Below are 18,791 nucleotides of genomic sequence, written 5' to 3' on the forward strand. Positions count from 1 at the left end.
CCGCGGTGAACCAGCAGTGAAATCGTTAGGAAGAGTTCTGGCTTGCATTCATCCGTCTCTCTCCCTCAAAACTCCAATAAGTGTTTTATTGCGGTAGCAGTTATACGGATGCTATTCGCGACTCCAAGTACATGCTCGCCTCCTAGCGGCCACGCCAAGAATCAGCCGATCTAGGTTCAACCGCAGGTTCACACTTTACAGCGTGCGCTGTAACAATGTGCGGCATGAATAAGAAACTTGCCATTAGGTAATAAGTGACTGATACAAGGTTAATTTTAAGAAACACTTCGCTCCGGATGACTTCTTTATTCCCGGCGAATAGACCGTTGCTTTCTTTATATATGTTTTAAATCTGTTGCTGGCGTTTCAAATCGCGGAGAGTACCTCTGTTAAAGTACTATCAACGAAGTACACTCGTTCTGTTGAAGTATGCTTAAGCTTCATTTGGTTTGGTTAGGTTAGTTTTCTGCCCTAGCATTAGCGTTACTAATGCTTTAAGCATCAGGAATATTCTCGTTAATGTACTTTTGTCCGCAGGTACCGCTAGCAGGAACGATAACTAGCTCGGAAGGTCTGAAGTTGACCCTGACACATGCTATGCGGTGAGGTAACCTATCGTTTTGATAGCATGTTTCAGTTTAGCGGTGTCAGCAGAAGATACTGTTTTCCCATTCAGCGCAGTGTCAGTTTATTTTCTCGCGCTAAATTTAGAAGCGACTTCAAACAGTGCTTGTTTCAGCTTTGGAGCGTTCGGCCTGGCCATGGCGTCACTAGTTTGCAATCCGACACTGTGCAAACAGCCAAATTCTATTACAACTGGTTGAGTCGTTTTCGAGTCGTGCACTTACACTAATACAAGTGATAATGGTCAAAACAAAACCTTCGATAAATTTCGGAAACCTGTTGGAAAAAACGAAACTTGATCCGATTGATTACTATTTACTTCTCACGTTTATCTGGGCTTTGAGAATTCCTACGAGCGGCAGGTGTCTGCGGTGTTCCCAAGCTTGGAGCGTATACCTCGGAACACTGTGAGCTGCTAGCACGAACGAGTTCCTGTCATCAGACGCTGACTATCTTATCACACGGATCAGCTAACTGTACAAAGAAAGGTGGACGCCCTACTCACAAACAGAAATCTGATTTGTTTTTATCTCAAGACACACTGACAAGGCAACTTAAAATATTTTGGCCTCGTTCTATGAGTGCGCAATATGCGCATTTACCTTCTGAATGCACGGTAGGCGTTATTGCCTATATAGTGTGGGATGCTTTCTAATATACTGTGATATGACTGACAGTGCGGAGTTGCCTATAAAGGTCGAAAACAGTCAAATATCGTGCCTGTCGCGATAAAGCAGCGCTGCGAACAGGTGCTTGCACCTTTCGGAAGCCCAATACGGCCAAACACTTCCCTTTCTCAACCTCCTGCTCGCTTACAAGGCTCTTATTGTCTAAAAAACACTGATGCGGTTCGCTAGACAGTCCGGACGTTTGCATGCAGAGCGCGACAACTTCCGCGGCTTCGTCGCTGAAATCGTTGAGACCGGTCAGATTAAGGTAATCGACAGCAAGGGCCCTTTCGGCTTTGATAAACCACCTCGATTCTGCGCCACAAACGAGAAACGTGAGCACAGCACCCAGCGAAAGAGCCGACGTTAGAGAGACCTACAGGCGTGGACCTGGATGTCGTAGCCGTCTTTATTTGAAAAGTGTTGCCAGTACAAGTAACGGATTCTGGAGTAGCCACTAGAGGTGCATTTCACGCCATTGGCGCTGCCGCCGTCATTCTGTCCCCCTATCGAGGCGCATGCGTGACTCGCGCACGTTGGGTGAGAGGGTCTCCTGAAACGGGAAGTGCGTTTTGAAAAATGCGAGAAAAACAATTTTTTTTTTCTAAAAATGAAATTCTGTTTTATTGCAATAGCGATTATATGGACACTCCAGGCGCATTTCCACCGTCGTAGTCGCCGCCATCCACATGATGTTCCGTATTAAATCCAAGGGCGATGATATCGTCCCCGCGCGTCGTATGCTATATGTGCGAGTGAAAGCGTGTGAGGGTGAGCTGACGATGGTGGCTCAATCTCGTGCGTGAGATGGAGGAAAGCGGCGAGGAAGCGCGCCGTCTTCTGTCGCGCGCAAGGCACTGGGTAGGGGGGAAGGGGAGGGAGGGAGCGTCCTATTCCGTCGGCAACTACGTATGGCGCGGCCGCGCGGGACCTATCTTGAAGACGATCTGCGATGGGGAGAGAGTCTAGGTTGCCGACGTCTCATAGCTTTGTGTGTGCTGGATTCTCGCCGCTCAGTTTGCGTTGAAGCGATAGGCAGCACGAAGGTCACTTCGCTTGCTGCTGCTGCCGTGCTTCCTCACGCTAGCGTTTTCACAGCATGTGTCCGCGGTCATCGAATGTGATATGTTCATGTTTGCCTGTGAGCGCGTGACACCGTGCTTGTTATATTAGTTAATAAGCGAATGTTTACAAGTTTACACGGTCGATAAAACCATTAATCTTACATTGTATAGCTGCCTACTAATTTGCTATCGCAATCGGTGCTTAGCCTTCTCAACGGCACTGCGATATTTTTATTGAGCACTCGCGTGTCTTCTTGTGAGAACTCAAGGAGCGATAATAGTATTGTTTATACAAATGCGTGCTCTAACGATGATATGCGCAGATCGTTGGTCACGAGGTCATGCACGGCTACGACGTCAATGACATAGCCTGGGACGTCATTGGCAGAACTTCTTACCCCACCGACTCGTCGCCGATGGTTGAGTACACAAAGCGAGTGTACTGCCTGCGTCAGTCCTACATGATGGTAAATACCACTGCCATCACTCTCCGTGGTTGTAGCGCACCTCAAAACGGAGTTGGCAAATTTATATATTTGTTATTGAATACTTGACATGCCTTCGGGAGGGGAGGGCATTACGTAACGGGGGAACTACATTTATGGTCAACACAAAACAAGTGTTAACAAAAAACGAGAAACATAAACGTCACAAAAGCTTTATTCGCATATCGCAATAACACGCAACATCAAAAGAGTGGACACAAAAAAAAGTGTAAAAACAAAACTAAAAGCATGAGAAAGTACTCATGGGTACATAATAGTAAATATTACACCAAAATCATTCCGTTAGACGGCAAGCATGCAAACGCGACAATAACCATAAGAATTGTTCAACTACCGCAAAGTAGTGGCAAAGTGCAAAACTAAAGAAGGCAGAAAAAGAAAACAGAAGTACATAAAAATTAAACTCTGCCATTTACGCTAGCCTACAGGTTTACAGATAATGAATGTCGTGCGAACGCACTTGCAATTTGATTAGAGAAATAAACTTATAAACGTAGCATACGCACGAACCGAGTACTACAATATCAGTGAAGATGACTGATGGAGATATGGAAAGGCACAGGAAAAATACAGGCACGAAATGACTGAAGGGTTGCGAGGGCAAAATATTCTTAGACCAGTCGACTGTGAAATGTTCCGCGGTTGTATTGAGGAGCGGCGTTATTCGAGAGTACATTCCAGAGATTGGTAGCACTAGGCAGAGCTTAAAAAAGCTAGAAGCATCTGTAGAGTCATAGTGACTTCAATTGTAAAAACTTGTCATCATTATTCAAAAGCTTTCGCAAATTACATATTTGTTATAAAGATAGGCTGGTGCCTGATCTTACGAACGTTATCTACAGTAACACCTGTCTCCAACTGTTACTTCAAAAAGCACAATTAATAGAGAGCGAACTTGGGCGGGTTGATGATTAATAAGCACTTGCAAGAGTGCACTACGAATAGGACAGAGAAAGAAGGTTCTGTGCTGATTAACGGTAAATTTCAGAGAAATTTGTTAACATTACGTCGCACCTCTTTGGGGATTCATGACTTAAACCGCGTTCACCACACATCCAAGTGTTGTTCAGGAGCTCGCTCGACACATGTCCTTCCTGTCCGATGACCGAAGTGCAACCTATGGCGGTCCGGAGCAGACCACTGTCCATTGCAGTACATCATCATCATCATCATAATAATAATAATAATAATAATAATAATAATAATAATAATAATAATAATAATAATAATAATAATAATAATAATAATCCCTAGGTAGCACACAAAGTCTTGAAAGTCGTATTAAGGGATTCAACGTCTGAAACGGATTTTTGACCCGCATCAAAGACGTTCCAAACAAGATAGCTTAAAAACGAGGGGTGAATACGTTTTGATAACGTTGGAAGCCAGAAAGCTTAAAATCGAGGCGTGAATACGTTTTGAAAACGACTCAAGGCGCCACCGCCACGCCACGGCGTGTCAGCCTCTTTAGCGGCTTCTACAATATTAAACAACCCATCAACGCGATCCAACCTTGCGCAAGGTGGCGATACCGTCGTCAAATCATGTGACCAAGGTGGCCACGTGATTCGTGATGCCGGGCAGCTGGGCGAGCCGGGCTTAGTCGCGTCTTCATGGCGTCGTCGCGTCACCGCACTCGCATTGCGCTGTGGTGTGTTTGCGGCTGTTCTGAATGTGCTGCCGCTGCCCTTTGCTATGTAAGTGTTGCAGTGTTTTGCTGTCAAGAAAACGATGTTCTGTGATCAGTTTGGGTTGTGCGATATGTTTGTGTGGTTTTAATTTGGAAATCAGTAGTGTTTTCAATTGTTATGTGATCAAGGCGGCCATGTTATTCGTGAAGCCGGGCATAGTCGCGTTATCGCACTCGCATGGCACTACGGTCTCTTTGCGACTGTTCTGAATGTGCTGCCGCTGCCCTTTGTCACGTAAGTGTTGCAGTGCTTTGCTGTCAAGAAAACGACATTCTGTGATTAGTTTGGGTTGTGCGATCTGTTTTAGCCGGGCATAATAGCGTTATCGCACTTGCATTGCGCTGTGGTATGATAGCGGCTGTTCTGAATGTGCTGCCGCTGCCCTTTGTCATTAAATGTTGCAGAGTTTTGCCGTCAAGAAAACGACGTTCTGTGATTAGTTTGGGTTGTGCGATCTGTTTGTGTAGTTCAATTTGGAAATCAGTAGCGTTTTCAATTGGAGGGCGGGGAGTGGAGGGCACTAATCAGCTCTTCAAGTTCATTGTCATGTTATGTGAGGCGCCTTATCACTGACGCTGTATTTAAGGCGTTAAGGGCAGTATAAGGACGAAAGTTAGAGGGACGAAATCGTGCCTGTGTGTCCGTAGCGTCGGGATCGGCCGCTATGCGTGATCCTAACAAGAAAGCATTTTACAGAATGCGAAGAAAGGCGACAAAATTTCTGTCTGTGCGCACCTTGCCGATCTCCGCAACAGAGCCGTCATCGTGATATTTTAGTCTCCCGTTTAGCAAGAGTGTTGCAGACAAGGGAACTGGTTCAAACAGGCTTTTTTTAATGATTCAGTACTAGTGCGGTATCCCAAAAGGTGAGGTCAAGTGCTCGCCCTATTTTCTTCCCTCGCGCTACAGCGCACTGACAGAATTTTGCGTGCACCATACCGTGCTTTTATCGTTTGCGCTTCAGGTTCTCGATTGTGTTTTCGCCCCCTTTACCCACGCGATGGGTATTTCATGGTATTACCGGGTACCACATGTGTCGATATATTGTGTCCAATATATGAAACGGCCAAATTCGATTTTATTTGACGCCTCAAATGGTAGCAATGTATTGAGTCCCTTGTAGCTTTGTGCTTGTTATCAATTTTACTACTTGGCGAATGGATACAGCATGTACGCTGCATAACTCGCTTGTGGATACTGCATACGTGAGTCGAGTATGCCCTTGGTATAAAATAACTTGTATGCTTTAGGTAGTACGATTGTTTGCAGTTTGGGACATGTGTCGGAATGTACGCTGTGCGCCCTTCGCGCTTTACGGCGGCCTGCCGAAGTCGTGCGGGTGCCATGTGTGCGAATGGAGTTCACGAAGCACTCTCGCAGTTTTTTTTATATATGTATATACATGTGTTCTGTTCGCGCGCTTCGCACAACAGGGCATGTCGCAGTTCTTTGTCCTTGTGCAACACATTTTCCTAGCGTACGTGTGGGCATTATTTGATACCGGTTTCACACAGGGCTCTTTTAGCCGCTATCCAGTCCGTTACAAATCGAATTTCTCGGTCGTGATTGGGCTCCTTTGCGCAAGCTACGAGAGTGAGCCAGTCGCATCGATAATTTCGATCCGGATCGGGCTTGATCGCGATCGAGAGTGGTCGTGTGACACCGGTTTTACACATGGCTCCCACGCAAGGAACACATTAACTTCAATGCTGCTGAGTGAAGAGCAAGTGGATATATATGCCAGTGGTGGTATGTGGGCAAGTCTTTCTGGTGAAGCCAATACTTGTGCATTCAAAACATTTCAATTACCGGCGTAGTGCATCAATGTGTCTACTTCGACAAAATGGCGAACCAGTGCAGATATCTGAGCATACCTGTCCAGGGCAGTAAGTCTGTCTACATTGAAACCACTACCAGCATGTGCGACAGTTCTATTTCCAGCAGCGGGACTGCATAATATTCAGTAGGGTGCTCTCAAGCTGTTTATCTATGAAGCTCTGCCTGGTCTGTGTGCCAAATATTTTTGGACGAGGAAGTGGGGGTGAATTGGTAAACATCAGTGGAACTGTGCCTGAATTTTGTGGCAAATGTTTTTGGATGTGAAAGTGTGAGTAAACTGGCAAGAAATTTGCTCTGGGCTACATGTGTTAAACGTTTTTCTCATTCAGAGTGCTTTTTTTTTACTTTAGGAGACTGGAGATGTGCGCAAAGTATGACATGTCAGTGTGCTAATTAATGTATTTGCTGGTCTGCAAATTATTCGTTGCAACTTTGTTTTTGCCAGAGAGGTACAACTTTGCCTCTTGTAAAGGGCTTTTTAGATAAAACACTTACTATTTATTATGACCATTGCTTCCTTTGTTACACAAATGCAGCTTCCAGTGCATTCCAGTTTATTTCCATGTTTATGTAAGTTTCTAATGTGAGGCTTGCATATTCATTTCTCACGTTCTGGAGTGGCAAGACGCAGCATTACTGTCTCATCGTTCGCTGTACTACAGTAGTGTTCACTTGTTGCGCTGAATCCCCCGTTTAAGTATTCTGCACTAATTTCACTTTATTGCTTTTTTGTTGTATGGTTATTTTTTCTCGCCATTACCTTCTTTGATATATCCTAAAGGCAATATTTCCAATTTTGCATTGTTCCCATTTTTTTTCTATTTCTGTCACAGGATTGTTTTATGATGGTATGCGGTGGTATTTCTTTTTGTGCTCTTTCCAAGCTTCTAGCTGATTGGTAACATTGCTTGGAGGCAGTTACCATCCGATTCATACTCTTGCATTTTTCAGTCTACTTCTTCCATTCGCTCCGATGTCACTTCTGCATAACTCTAGTCCATCTAATAGCACGTGCACTTTACTATGATAAATTAGACACTTCAGTACACTCCAGGTTTTTCTATTCACTTTTGTATGTGTACTTGGAATTTTGTTTATGTGCTAGTGAATGTTCACTTTCGAGTTCATTACGAATCCTTTCTGTGACTTTTGTCGTTGTTGATGTACTTTACTTCTATTTGCATTTCTCACACAGTTTGTTCGAACCTTGCATAAGCATTACATTTTAATAAAGTGTTTTTGCTTTGTCAGAATGTTCTCATTTCATGCACTCTTTGCATGAAGGGCTTGGTCTGGCCACCTGCCAAGACGTGGCCATTTGTTCTTCGCAGGATTTCATTCCCATTGTGGTTGTACGCATCGTAGCTTACTAAAGGCGATATTAAGGATTTATTATTCGTAACAGGCTAATTTTCGTGTGACTTGGTAGAGGATGCGCCGGCCATGCGGGGAACGGTGCTTGGCACTGCGCCATGGCTCTTACAGTCAACACCGACGCGTCTACTCATCTGGGGCGCGATTGGAGATCGTTGTTCGAAACGCCCGATCAGTTTCACCTCACGCGATTGGCCTAGGCCGTGCCAACGGGTGCGGCTGATGACGTCTGCGCGGCATAGGCCAGTCGGGTGAGGCGAAACTAAACGCGTGTTTTGAACAACGATGTCTGATCGCGCCCGTCAGCCGCGAAAATTAGCTTCAGATGATCATAAACCTTTCAAGACCGCTTCTAGACCAGCTTTTTGATAACGTCCTAAAAACGTTTAGAAATTGGTTACGAATAGATTTGGCAAAGGGACTACTTGTGTCTTTCCCAATCCTATTTCTAGACCAGCTTTTCGAATACGTCTTGCAGACCTGTTCTAGATCGTCTCAAGGAAGTAATTAAGCCGGACATTAGCAGAGATATACGACGTTTTCCCGCCGAAGTTCTCTCATTCGTGTCTTCTTTAACCCGTATTTATCGTCCTGGATAAGCGCTACGAAAACGTTACGTATACCTTTTGTGCTACCTGGGTCATCATCATCATCATAACTTTTTTTGTCCACAGCCAGGAGGAAGACCTTTCCCAGCGATCTCCAATTACCTCTTTCTTGCGCTAGCTGATTCGAACTTGCACTGAAAATTTCTCAATTTCATCACCTCACCAAAATGCCTGCCGAGCTCGACTGCGCTTCCCTTCCCTTGGCACCCATTCTGTAACTCTAATGTTCGACCGGCCATCTGCCCTACGCACTGCCTGGCCAGCCCAGCTCCATTTTTTCTCTTAATGTCAGCTAGAATATCGGCTATCCCCGCTTGCTCTATCGACAGCGCTATCTTCCTGTCTCTTAACGTTACGCCTAATAGTTATCGTACCATTGCTCTTTGCGTGGTCTTTAACTAGTTCTCGTAATAATTGACACCGTTGTTCCGCAGAGTGATGAAGGAAAATGGACTTAAGCGAGAAAAACCTTCGTCTCCGCGTCGCATTGCGCAACAGTGTTAATTACGTCGAACGAACTAGCCCACTGAGGAACTTTCCTTGTTCTCGACCTTCTTTTTTAACCTCCAAGTTTCTGCCTCATATGTTGGCACCGGTAGAATGCAATGATTGTACAATTATCTTTTCAACGACAGTGGTAAGTCTGCAGTCAGGATTTGGTAATGCCTGGGCTATGCACTTCTACCATTTTTTATTCTTCTGTACATTTCCTTCTCATGATTAGAGTTCACTGTGAGCAAATGACATAGATAAACGAACTCCTTTACAGGCTCTAGGGGCTGACTGGCGATCATGAATTCTTGCTTCCTTGCCATGGTATTGAACATAACCTTTGCCTTCTGCATGTTAATTTTCAAACCCACTTTCGCACTTTCTCTGTTAAGGTCCTGAATCATTTGTTGCAACTGATCTCCAGTGTTGTTTATATATAGCAGGTTTTTCCGCGAACATTTTCAAAAATCTTTTAAGGTTGCCTGTTGCAGATAGAACATTTCTTTGCATGGGCTGGTCTACTCGAAGAGGTGGACATTACTTGCATAAGCAATTGAAATACATAACGGAATAATTAACAAAATTCACAAATAATGTCTAATTACATTATGGCATATATTGCAATTCACAACTTCTAGCCGAGGTGTTCATGCGGTTTGTAGCATTTGAAAGAATTCTCGGGACGACACCAGTTTGGAGATATTACTACCCAAACTATGTGGAGAAATGCATTGGCGTTTCAGATATTTTTGTGTTTCAATACATAGGACAACGTTTTGTTGAAAAAGGGTGTGGAACAGCAGTGCATTTTTACCCCAAGTTTGATGGCGCATATATTGTAGATGGTGTCATCCACACAATTCCTTTCAAGTGGATATATCTTGCACGCTCACCCGCTAGAATTTGTAAATTACAATGTGTGCAGTATGGTACATATATTAAAATTTATTATGATTTTTGGTAATTATAGGAGTATTCATTTTAAATTATTTGCAAGTAGTGTCCCTCTCTTCGAGTGGACTAGCCCATGGTGTAGAATTGTGCTATCTGCCGCGGGCAACGTAAAAAAAAATTTAGCGTTCGCTGAAACACCTTTCGTATATATGTATATAGGTGAGAGCATCGGACGCGTAAAGCGAAGACGTGGGTTCGTCTCCTACTGGCAGCCAGTTCTTTTTTCATCCGCTTTCATTTAATCTATTTACCATTTCTGTACTTCAATTAAATACCAAAATAATTTCCCCGATGCTATCCCTAAATTGTCATTGCCTGTTGTGTGTGTATATGTATGTAGTCTTATAGTAAAAAGGCAACAAACAATGACACCAAGGACAGCGTAAGGAAAATTATCTGTAGTTCCTAATTGAATGAAAGAAATGATAAATAAGAATGAAAGTGGGTCAAACTACAACTGGCCGCAGATGGGATACGAACCCACGTCTCCGCATTACGCGTACATTGCCGTTACCAATTCAGCTACCACGGCGCCTTTTTCCCGTTCACTTTATGGGGTATTTATATCTATTAGAACTAACCCTTGGAGTGTTAGCCAGCGCCACAATTCACGACCTTGGCGGCAGATGTCGAATACCCTTTCCGCCGCAGTCATCACGACTACGTGAACTTTTTTTGGGCAAGGGCAACTGGTCAATAAACCCACCCATGCTAATTCAGATGGGTTTGGGCGCCAGCTAATTGGTACTGATACGTGTGTTTTTTGGCGCTGCTTAAAATAAATTGTCACACATGCCACCTGAAGGCATAAAAGCTGGCGGATTCGAGACCCTCACTGTTTAATCAAGGAGAATAAAGAAAACCAAAAGGCCCGATATTTATTAGTATTATCATAAGAAGCCAACAAACAATGACACCATGGACAGCATAGGCGAAGTTATCTGCAGTTCTTAATTGAAATAGATGAATGAGAATTAAATGAAAATGAAAGTGGATGAAAAAAAAAGCGAAAGTTCGCATCCCATCTGCGACTTGCTTTCTTTTCGTCCACTTTCAATTAACTTTATTTATTTCACAGTAACAGTGTGATAATGCCTAACTTTAATTATATACTTTGGGAGAGCCATTGGCTTGTGTGCTCGCGACGAGTGTTTTGTAATAATAAAGGTGACATATATTTTCTGTCTGAGTGCTGCTTAACTTGCGCAGAAATGGTGTGAGATGCTTTCTTTAACGTGAACGGTTGAATACTGTTCAACAAAGAATTTGCTTAAAACACGTTGGCGGGCTAGTTGGTCAGAATCCATGGTAGTGTGTATAAGCGCGACTGGACGAGGACGAAGAAAGAAACAGATGCACAGACACAGCGCTTCACTTTCAACTAAACATCTTATTTTCGCACGCATCGATAAATATATACCGTGCGAGCGGAAACAAACGTAACAGCAAAAAAAGAACATTGAGTGGTGCATTTCGCTGAACCGAACACGTGTGCAGGGCAAGGGAAAGAAACATGTACTACAATGGCCACAAAGACAAACCAAGGAATCGTATCTCCTTTTCCGATAGTGACACCGAAGGCTTGCTTAAGCACTTTTGCTCTAATTTTGCTATCTCGTAGGCCTCTACAATCTCCCTCCTCATCCTGCTATGAGCCTTATACAGAATGGAAGTGCCTTCAAACATGGGCTTGCAGGAACAATCTCGGCAATGAATACCCAAATGACCAGAGATTACCTTGATGACGTTATATTGATGCTCTTTTAATCTCTCGTTGATGCATCTGCCGGTTTAACCAATGTACGTTCTTCCGCATGAAAGTGGGATGGCATAGACAACGTTATGAGTGCAGGTTACAAATTGTTTGCGATGTTGGGTAGCACATGAGTGCCTTCTGTTATTTTCTGTGCTAACCTGTTTGCATACCCAACATCGCAAACAATTTGTAACCTGCACTCATAACGTTGTCTGTGCCATCCCACTTTCATGCGGAAGAACGTACATTGGTCAAACCGGCAGATGCATTAACGAGAGATTAAAAGAGCATCAATATAACGTCATCAAGGTAATCTCGGGTCATTTGGGTATTTACTGCCGAGATTGTTCCGGAAAGCCCATGTTTGAAGGCACTTCCATTCTGTATAAGGCTCATAGCAGGATGACGAGGGAGATTGAAGAGGCCTACGAGATAGCAAAAATTGAACAAAAGTGCGTAAGCAAGCCTTCGGTGTCACTATCGGAAAAGGACATACGATTTCTTGGTTTGTCTTGTGACCATTGTAGTGCATGTTTCTTTCCCTTGCCATGCACACGTGTTCGGTTCAACGAAATGCACCACTCAATGTTCTTTTTTGCTGTTACGTTTGTTTCCGCTCGCACGGTATATATTTATCGATGCGTGCGAAAATAAAATCTGTAGTTGAAAGTGAAGCGCTGTGTCTGTGCATCTGTTTCTTTCTTCGTCCTCGTCCAGTCGCGCTTATACACACTACCAAAGAATTTGCAGTTAGGCGTGTAGCTTGCGCAAGAAGGGTGCCTTGCATGACGTCTAAAGCGCCTGAGATACATTCGGGTCGCGTGGTTAACTTTTGCGGTATTTTACGACAAGTAAGTGCACTAATGAGATCTGGTACGTGTATGTCAGCCTTGAAATTTCGACAATAACAGGCAAAACCCCCGCCCTTAGATATGGCCAGCTGTCGTCTGAACAAGGCAACAGTTAGGCATGAGTGGCATTCTTCCTTTCAATTCAGTGTAATGACTTGAAAACAAAATAGCTGCTTATAACTATTCATGTAAGTTGGCAAAATGCTACATTATTCGAGGAAATTTGTAAGCGGAGGTGCTTGAATAATATGCGATCTTGGAGCTTTCGAAATAAATGCACTGAAACTTTCTGCCCATGGATAGCGATGACGTAACGTTTCAGTGCATTTAGCGCAGGCGATTATGGGGGTCATATTATAAGTGATAGTTGTGTGGTACTCCACGGCTACACAAGCCCAATGTCAACTGCCTTATACCACGCTGGGAAGATGTGTTCGTCTTAAGCCCACGTTTCATGCGCGGAGCGACGGAGATCTCTCCGGAAAGAGGCTTTCATTTTGCTTAAAAGGAGGACGCTTGCAGGAACACAGCTTTAATTCAGATTTCAATCAAATACAGCTCATTTGATTCTTCTTATGTGAGAGCAAAAAAAAAAATTCACCGAAGATTACGCTACTTCCTAATGCGACTTTTGAGCACAGCTATTTAGGTGTTTTGAATTCACAATATATTGTGGTAAGCAATTTGATTCTGATCGACAGGGTCTTCTCGACGGTGGCGCTGGGGCACTTCCTTTAGCAGCTGCGGCAGACGAAGCACTTCTGTCGGTTGCATCGCACATTGTTGAAAAAGAACTGGCTGATAATGTTTTGCGTTATGATTATATTGTCACGTGGTAGTGACAGAGAAGAAGGACAGAGTGTCGAATCTGGGAGTTGCAAATTGAACTGTTTATTGGGAAAACTTGTGCACAGCCAAACAAGTAACGCTCAAGCTCAACTATAGCGGCGACCGCAGCCGAAGACCTTCGAAAATCTTAACCTGCAGATCCAGCTCGTCGGCATTTATACATGACTCGTCAAAGGTTCCAGTGGAATCGCTGGTGCCCGCGTGGCTTCCAGAAAGTACTACGCAATTCGCGTCGCGCATACAGTCAGATCACAAAAGCTTTGGTGAAAACAGCCGACGGATATATCTATCGATAACATTCGAGAAACTTCTGGTACATGCAGACGCGTCGTGCGTCGAGGAATAACGTTGAACATTTGTTAGCCAGTGAAAAGCTGTGACCGAAGAACGACGAAGGCGTGAACAGACCACGTGGGGCACTTTGGCGCCGCCTCCTACATAGCGATCATCGCGGAACACGTATTGCGCAGCACTACGCTTTCCTTCTCTCACCTTACGTTATATATGCCTCCTCCTCCGCTTTCCGCCACATGGTGCTGCTGCACCCGCCACCTCCCAGTTCCTCCTCGCGCTCTTTTCGCTATCGCCTCTTTTCATTCGCCGCTGCGCTCTGCGTTGCTCTTTCATCTTTTGCTTAGCATTGTGAAACATAGTTCCAGCGCACATTTGAACAAGGACGAGGACGACAATGAGCAGATTGTACTGAGTGACGTAAATAGAAGAGAGAAAAAAAGAGGGAAAAGTTTCTCTTTTTATTTTTGTTTTTACACCTGTAATGACCTTTGCCTAGACCAAAGAATTATTTTTGAGTGGTCCTGCGCAGTAGCAGTCCCCCACCCCCTCCCCCTGTGTACATAAAGCCCTGTTTCCAATGAATAAAACTCAGTTGAAAATAAAACCGGCGTTCGTGTTGTCTTTCTCGCCTCGTCCTTGTTCAAATGTGCGCTGGAACTATGTTTCACAATGCTAATCATAACCAACTAGCCCAGCTGTCCATACTTAGCATCTTTTGCTTGTGTCCTCGTTCGCTGGGCTACGCCGACGCCGGTGCTCGCCGCAGGTACAGGCGCCTAAGAGCTGCGCTCTCAAAGTTGTGAAGCTAGACAGCTCCTTTAAGCAGTGAGCCCAATGTATATGCCAATCGCCGTGACACACCACCATAACCTCGCCAGGGTATAGCCGTCGACGCTCGCACGCTTGTCGCTAAGGTCGATGGCAGCGCGGCGGTGGGGGGGAATGGCAGCGGGCCGCCTGCTACTCGTAGGCGAAGAAAGGAGTTCCGAAACTAAAAAAGAAAGGCCTAGAAAAAAACCCCGCTATAAACGCTGCATCTGTGAACCAGAGGTCTGCGCGATACACAGCATCTGGCTCGCTTTGTCATCTGCTATACTGCGGTAGTCGTTGCGCGGCCTTATGTTGGCGTTTTGTGGTGCCTTCCCTATAAGTTCTGCGCTCAGCGACGTGAACCAGAACGCCGCTGCGTTTTTCTCCCACGTGAAAACCTTTTGCAGCATGACGTCACGACAGGTCCATCATCTGCGAAGGGAAGCCGAAACTGGATTGTATAGAAAATATATTGTAAGTAACTTAAGGCACTTCAAGGCAATCCGGCATTTTTATGGGTTTTCGAAATGCTTGCGCTTCACCGAACGTAAAAGATTTGGCGATTTCAGCCGAAAAGCGAAGAACTGAAAGCCTTAGCAAGGTTTGGCGTTGTGCTGAAGCTCCTCGGACGGTGTCCTAACAATACACGAGGGTGACCAATTGGTGCGGTGCAACAAGCGAGGCAACTGCTGCTGCGTGGAAGAACAGAACCCTGATTACTAGGCGTTCAACAACGCTGGCGGGATGAGGAACACCTCCAGCAGCATTGCAGATGTCGCACCTCGTTTGCTGCACGAGGCGAGGCCGAAGGAAAACCGTTGGTGAATGTAGCTCTACGTTGGGTGCCCAGTCCGGTCAGACCATGGTGTTTCCACAGCTGCACGTGAAGGATGCTAGCGTTTGTGCACGGAATGCTTGAGCCAGTAGCGGAAGAAGGAATTGCACTCTACTGCAGAACTGCACTGCCGATCTGACTGAGCAGAGCATGGTGGTGAGTCACTTTCTCCGTCATTTTTTTTTTTCAACCGCGCGCACTGCGCGTCTATCACTTTGCTGTATTCCTTCTAGCCCGCCACTCGCGGTCCGCGCATATGCCGACGATATACCGTAACAGCACGACGGCGCTGACGGCGGCGGCGCGAACATGTCCCGAGTGTCCGTGTAACGGCTGTAGCAATTAAATGGAACGTCTACAATGCCACGTCAGTAGTCGTTTGAAGGTAGCGTATTGTGGCTTGCTAAAATCGAGCAACGTGATTTACCTATGTTCATCTCGTCTTTAGGTAAGCTATTGGTTTGAAAGGGCGCTTGGGAACCGGCACTGTTACTATCCTTGGACGTCTATCGCAGGCGGAGAAAGAGCGGGCCGGGATCACTCTCGATGACGACACCGACTCGGAGGGCTTCGCGGACTTCACTGGCCTCCAACTGGCGTACGCGGCGTACAAGCGCCTTGCTCCTCGAGAGCGCCTGGCCGTGGTCCCCGACGTCGGCCTCAGCGCCGAGCAGACTTTTTTCGTTGCGCACTGCCTCAAGTGGTGCGACCTGTTCACCAACAGGATGTCCGGGAGTCGATACTGGGCCGGCCGCTCGCGCTGCATCGTGCCGTTGCGAAACACGCCCGAGTTTGCGACCGCATTCTCCTGCTCCCCGGGGGCGCCCATGAACCCGCCATCGAAATGCTCCTTCTGGGAGTAGCCGCGCGCGCACACGCTGCAAGCACTGCGGCGCACATGGATTTGTTTAAACTGAAACCTCAGCGTGCATAGAGTATAGCGTGTATGTCGAAACATTGGAGGTGCATAGAAATTTCGTGTAACGCTTTTGTATATAATAAGACATGAAACTGTAGTACAGGGCTAACGGGATGGTTTTTTGCGTACAGATTAATAGAAGAATGCATGGAACATGTGGTGGTCTTCCTAAGTTGACTGGGTTCGTTGTGGTTGCGAAGAAAAGAGCATTACGCTTTTCGATACGTTTGCGGAGGACGAAGATATTCCTACCGAGACACCACGTATACAGTTGGCATGTCTCCCGATCGCCTCATTACGGGTTCCTGTCGGCCAATTATATCAAACAAGTTAGCTTGCTTTGTAACTCAAATGGATTCTTTTTCGAGTGGGTTGTATTTTCTGTTCCTTAGTTCTTTAGGAGGATACAGGCGAACGCAAATGAAGTGACATGTTTGCTTTGTCTGAGTTGCTACAGTGTTGGCCCCGTCAGCGAAGATATTAGGCAGCAGTATCGCTCTCAAGCTCTAAATCCATCTGATAAGCACACATTTGCACAGATTAACACGACAATAATAAAGTCGAACTCATCCTGGTGTTGTTTCGTGAAGCATTGCTCACAGACAGACTCGATGAAGAAAATGTTGTGTTATCATTGCCGCTAAAGCGATAGCGGCGGCGCGATTATAGCGACAGCTTGCTATATTAACTCAGTCGTGTGGCCACCGAGCTGCATTCCACTACGAACCGTCATGGAATAAACCACGTTTGGTTTTGCTTGCGCCTTCTTCCTTCGTCTGCTGTTTCCCCTCCGCGAAAACACTACATTGGCGACGAGGGTTGACCAATTCTGCGGCAAGCTGACATGGCTATGGAAGGTCCAGCAGCAGCGTGTGCAGTGGCGCAAATCGTGGGTCGACTGGGACACATCGAGCCCTTTGACGAGCCAGCAAGCGAGTGGCCGTCGTACGAGGAACGCTTGTCGTCGTTTCTTCAGGTCAACCGTATCCCCGAGGACGACAAGGTACACGTTTTTTTGAGTCTCATAGGCCCAAGGACGTACAGACTTCTCAAGTCGTTGACCGCGCCAAAATTTACGTCAGTTGAATGTTTCGAGTTTTTAAAGAGACTTCTTGGTGACCATTTTTCACCGAAGCTGTCGATCATTAGCGAACGTGCAAAATTTCACTGAAGAGCGCACCTTGAGACTGAATCAATTTCGGAATATGTTGCGCAGTTGCGGAAATTGGCACTGACATGCGAACCCTCGATCAGTCATTGCGGGACTGTCTTGTCTGCGGTCTGTGACGAGAAGATATACAGCGCGTGTTATTCACGGAGGCTAACAAGCTAACCTTCCAGAAAGACGTAGAACGAGCGCTAGCCGTGGAAGCGGCGAAAGAGAGCCTGGCAGAAGCGCACGCTTCGGAATCAAGCCTATCAGGCGGTCACAAAGTCGGAGTGGTTGGGGAAACTGATATGACGCAGGGAAAGTGCTACCGCTGCGGGTCTGCGAATCATGCAAGCAGACTGCGCCCGCACGTTGCAGCCATCTGTTTCAAATGTGATAAGAAAGGTCACATTCGAAGAGTGTGCCAAGCTAACAAGCAAAGAGCGACGGGAGCGCGTCGAATGCGATGGTGTTTAGCCCCGTTGAAGCTTCTGTTAGCGTGAAGGGAATTCTTTCGCCTGGTCTGGAGCCGATAAAAATTTCAATGCACGTACAAGACATACCCTTGGAAAGGAAGCTGGATATGGGGCTGCTGTGTCTGTAATGTCTTTGGATCAGTTTCGTGAAATGTTTCCCTCAGTCAAGGTCATGCCAACGACGCTGAAGCTGCAGACGTTCGATGGAGCCATCATCCAGCCTGCCGGAGTTGCTGACGTTGTCGTGCAGTACGGAGAGCAGAGAGCTCGACTGCCTTTTTACACCACGAGAAAAAAGGGACCCCCTCTGCTAGGTCGTCAATGGTTGAAAGCTATCCGACTCGACTGGAGCCGTATGTTCAAGCTCAACGCTATTCCCAGGTGGGACGATTCTGCATGTTCCACACTGCGCGCTCTTCTAGACAGGTACCAGAGTTTGTTTCAGGACAAACTCGAGACAATTACAAAAAAAAGAGCGCAATTGTCCCTGAATAGATGCACTCGAGACTTGCCTAAACAATCTCGAGGAAACTATCATCGCGTCCATCACGCTTACCATCCAGCGGCGCCTGGAGAGTGTTCACCTCAGACTGTCGAGATTAGAAGCCGGAAACAGCACGATCGTACCGTCGATAGGGAAGCGGCGCAACACATGTAACAAGATATAAACATGGCCCGACACTTATCGAAACAAAACACACGATGTGGCAGTGGAACTGCAGAAGTTACCAAAACAAACGAGCGCACTTACAATACCTGAAAACGATCCCCGAACGCCCAGACGTCATCACACTCCAGGAAACGAATGGCCCCGCCAAACTCGCGGGGTACCAGTCTATAACAGGCAAGGCGGAGAAACCAAACGTCACCACACTGGTCAAGCGAGCACACACAGCTATCGAACACGACACCAAAATCAGAGACATCGAAAACGTTCTCGTAGAATTAATTCCACCCCGCAAGACCCGCAACAGCATCTTCGTACTCAACGTCTACAGCAGTCCCAGATGCCACCAGCACCGCTTCCATGT

The 18,791-nt window shown here is 46.0% G+C and overlaps 2 protein-coding genes across 2 annotated transcripts in view; both read left to right on the forward strand.

Annotated features, from left to right (window-relative positions):
- Positions 1–4,993, forward strand: part of LOC139059536 (neprilysin-1-like) — a 49,188-nt gene extending 44,195 nt beyond the window's left edge. The window contains exons 8-9 of the mRNA XM_070537958.1: positions 2,680–2,823; positions 4,958–4,993. Of these exons, the coding sequence (XP_070394059.1) occupies positions 2,680–2,823; positions 4,958–4,993 (180 nt within the window). The remainder of the gene's footprint in view (positions 1–2,679; positions 2,824–4,957) is intronic.
- A 9,540-nt stretch (positions 4,994–14,533) lies between these two features.
- Positions 14,534–16,287, forward strand: LOC139059128 (neprilysin-2-like). The gene is made up of 2 exons (XM_070537060.1): positions 14,534–15,371; positions 15,731–16,287. Exons 1-2 carry the CDS (start codon positions 15,366–15,368, stop codon positions 16,076–16,078), a joined length of 354 nt encoding a protein of 117 aa, XP_070393161.1. The 5' UTR covers positions 14,534–15,365; the 3' UTR covers positions 16,079–16,287.
- Positions 16,288–18,791: the final 2,504 nt, after the last annotated feature.

Source organism: Dermacentor albipictus, chromosome 4, assembly GCF_038994185.2.
Source record: "Dermacentor albipictus isolate Rhodes 1998 colony chromosome 4, USDA_Dalb.pri_finalv2, whole genome shotgun sequence".
Taxonomy (NCBI): Eukaryota; Metazoa; Arthropoda; class Arachnida; order Ixodida; family Ixodidae; genus Dermacentor; species Dermacentor albipictus.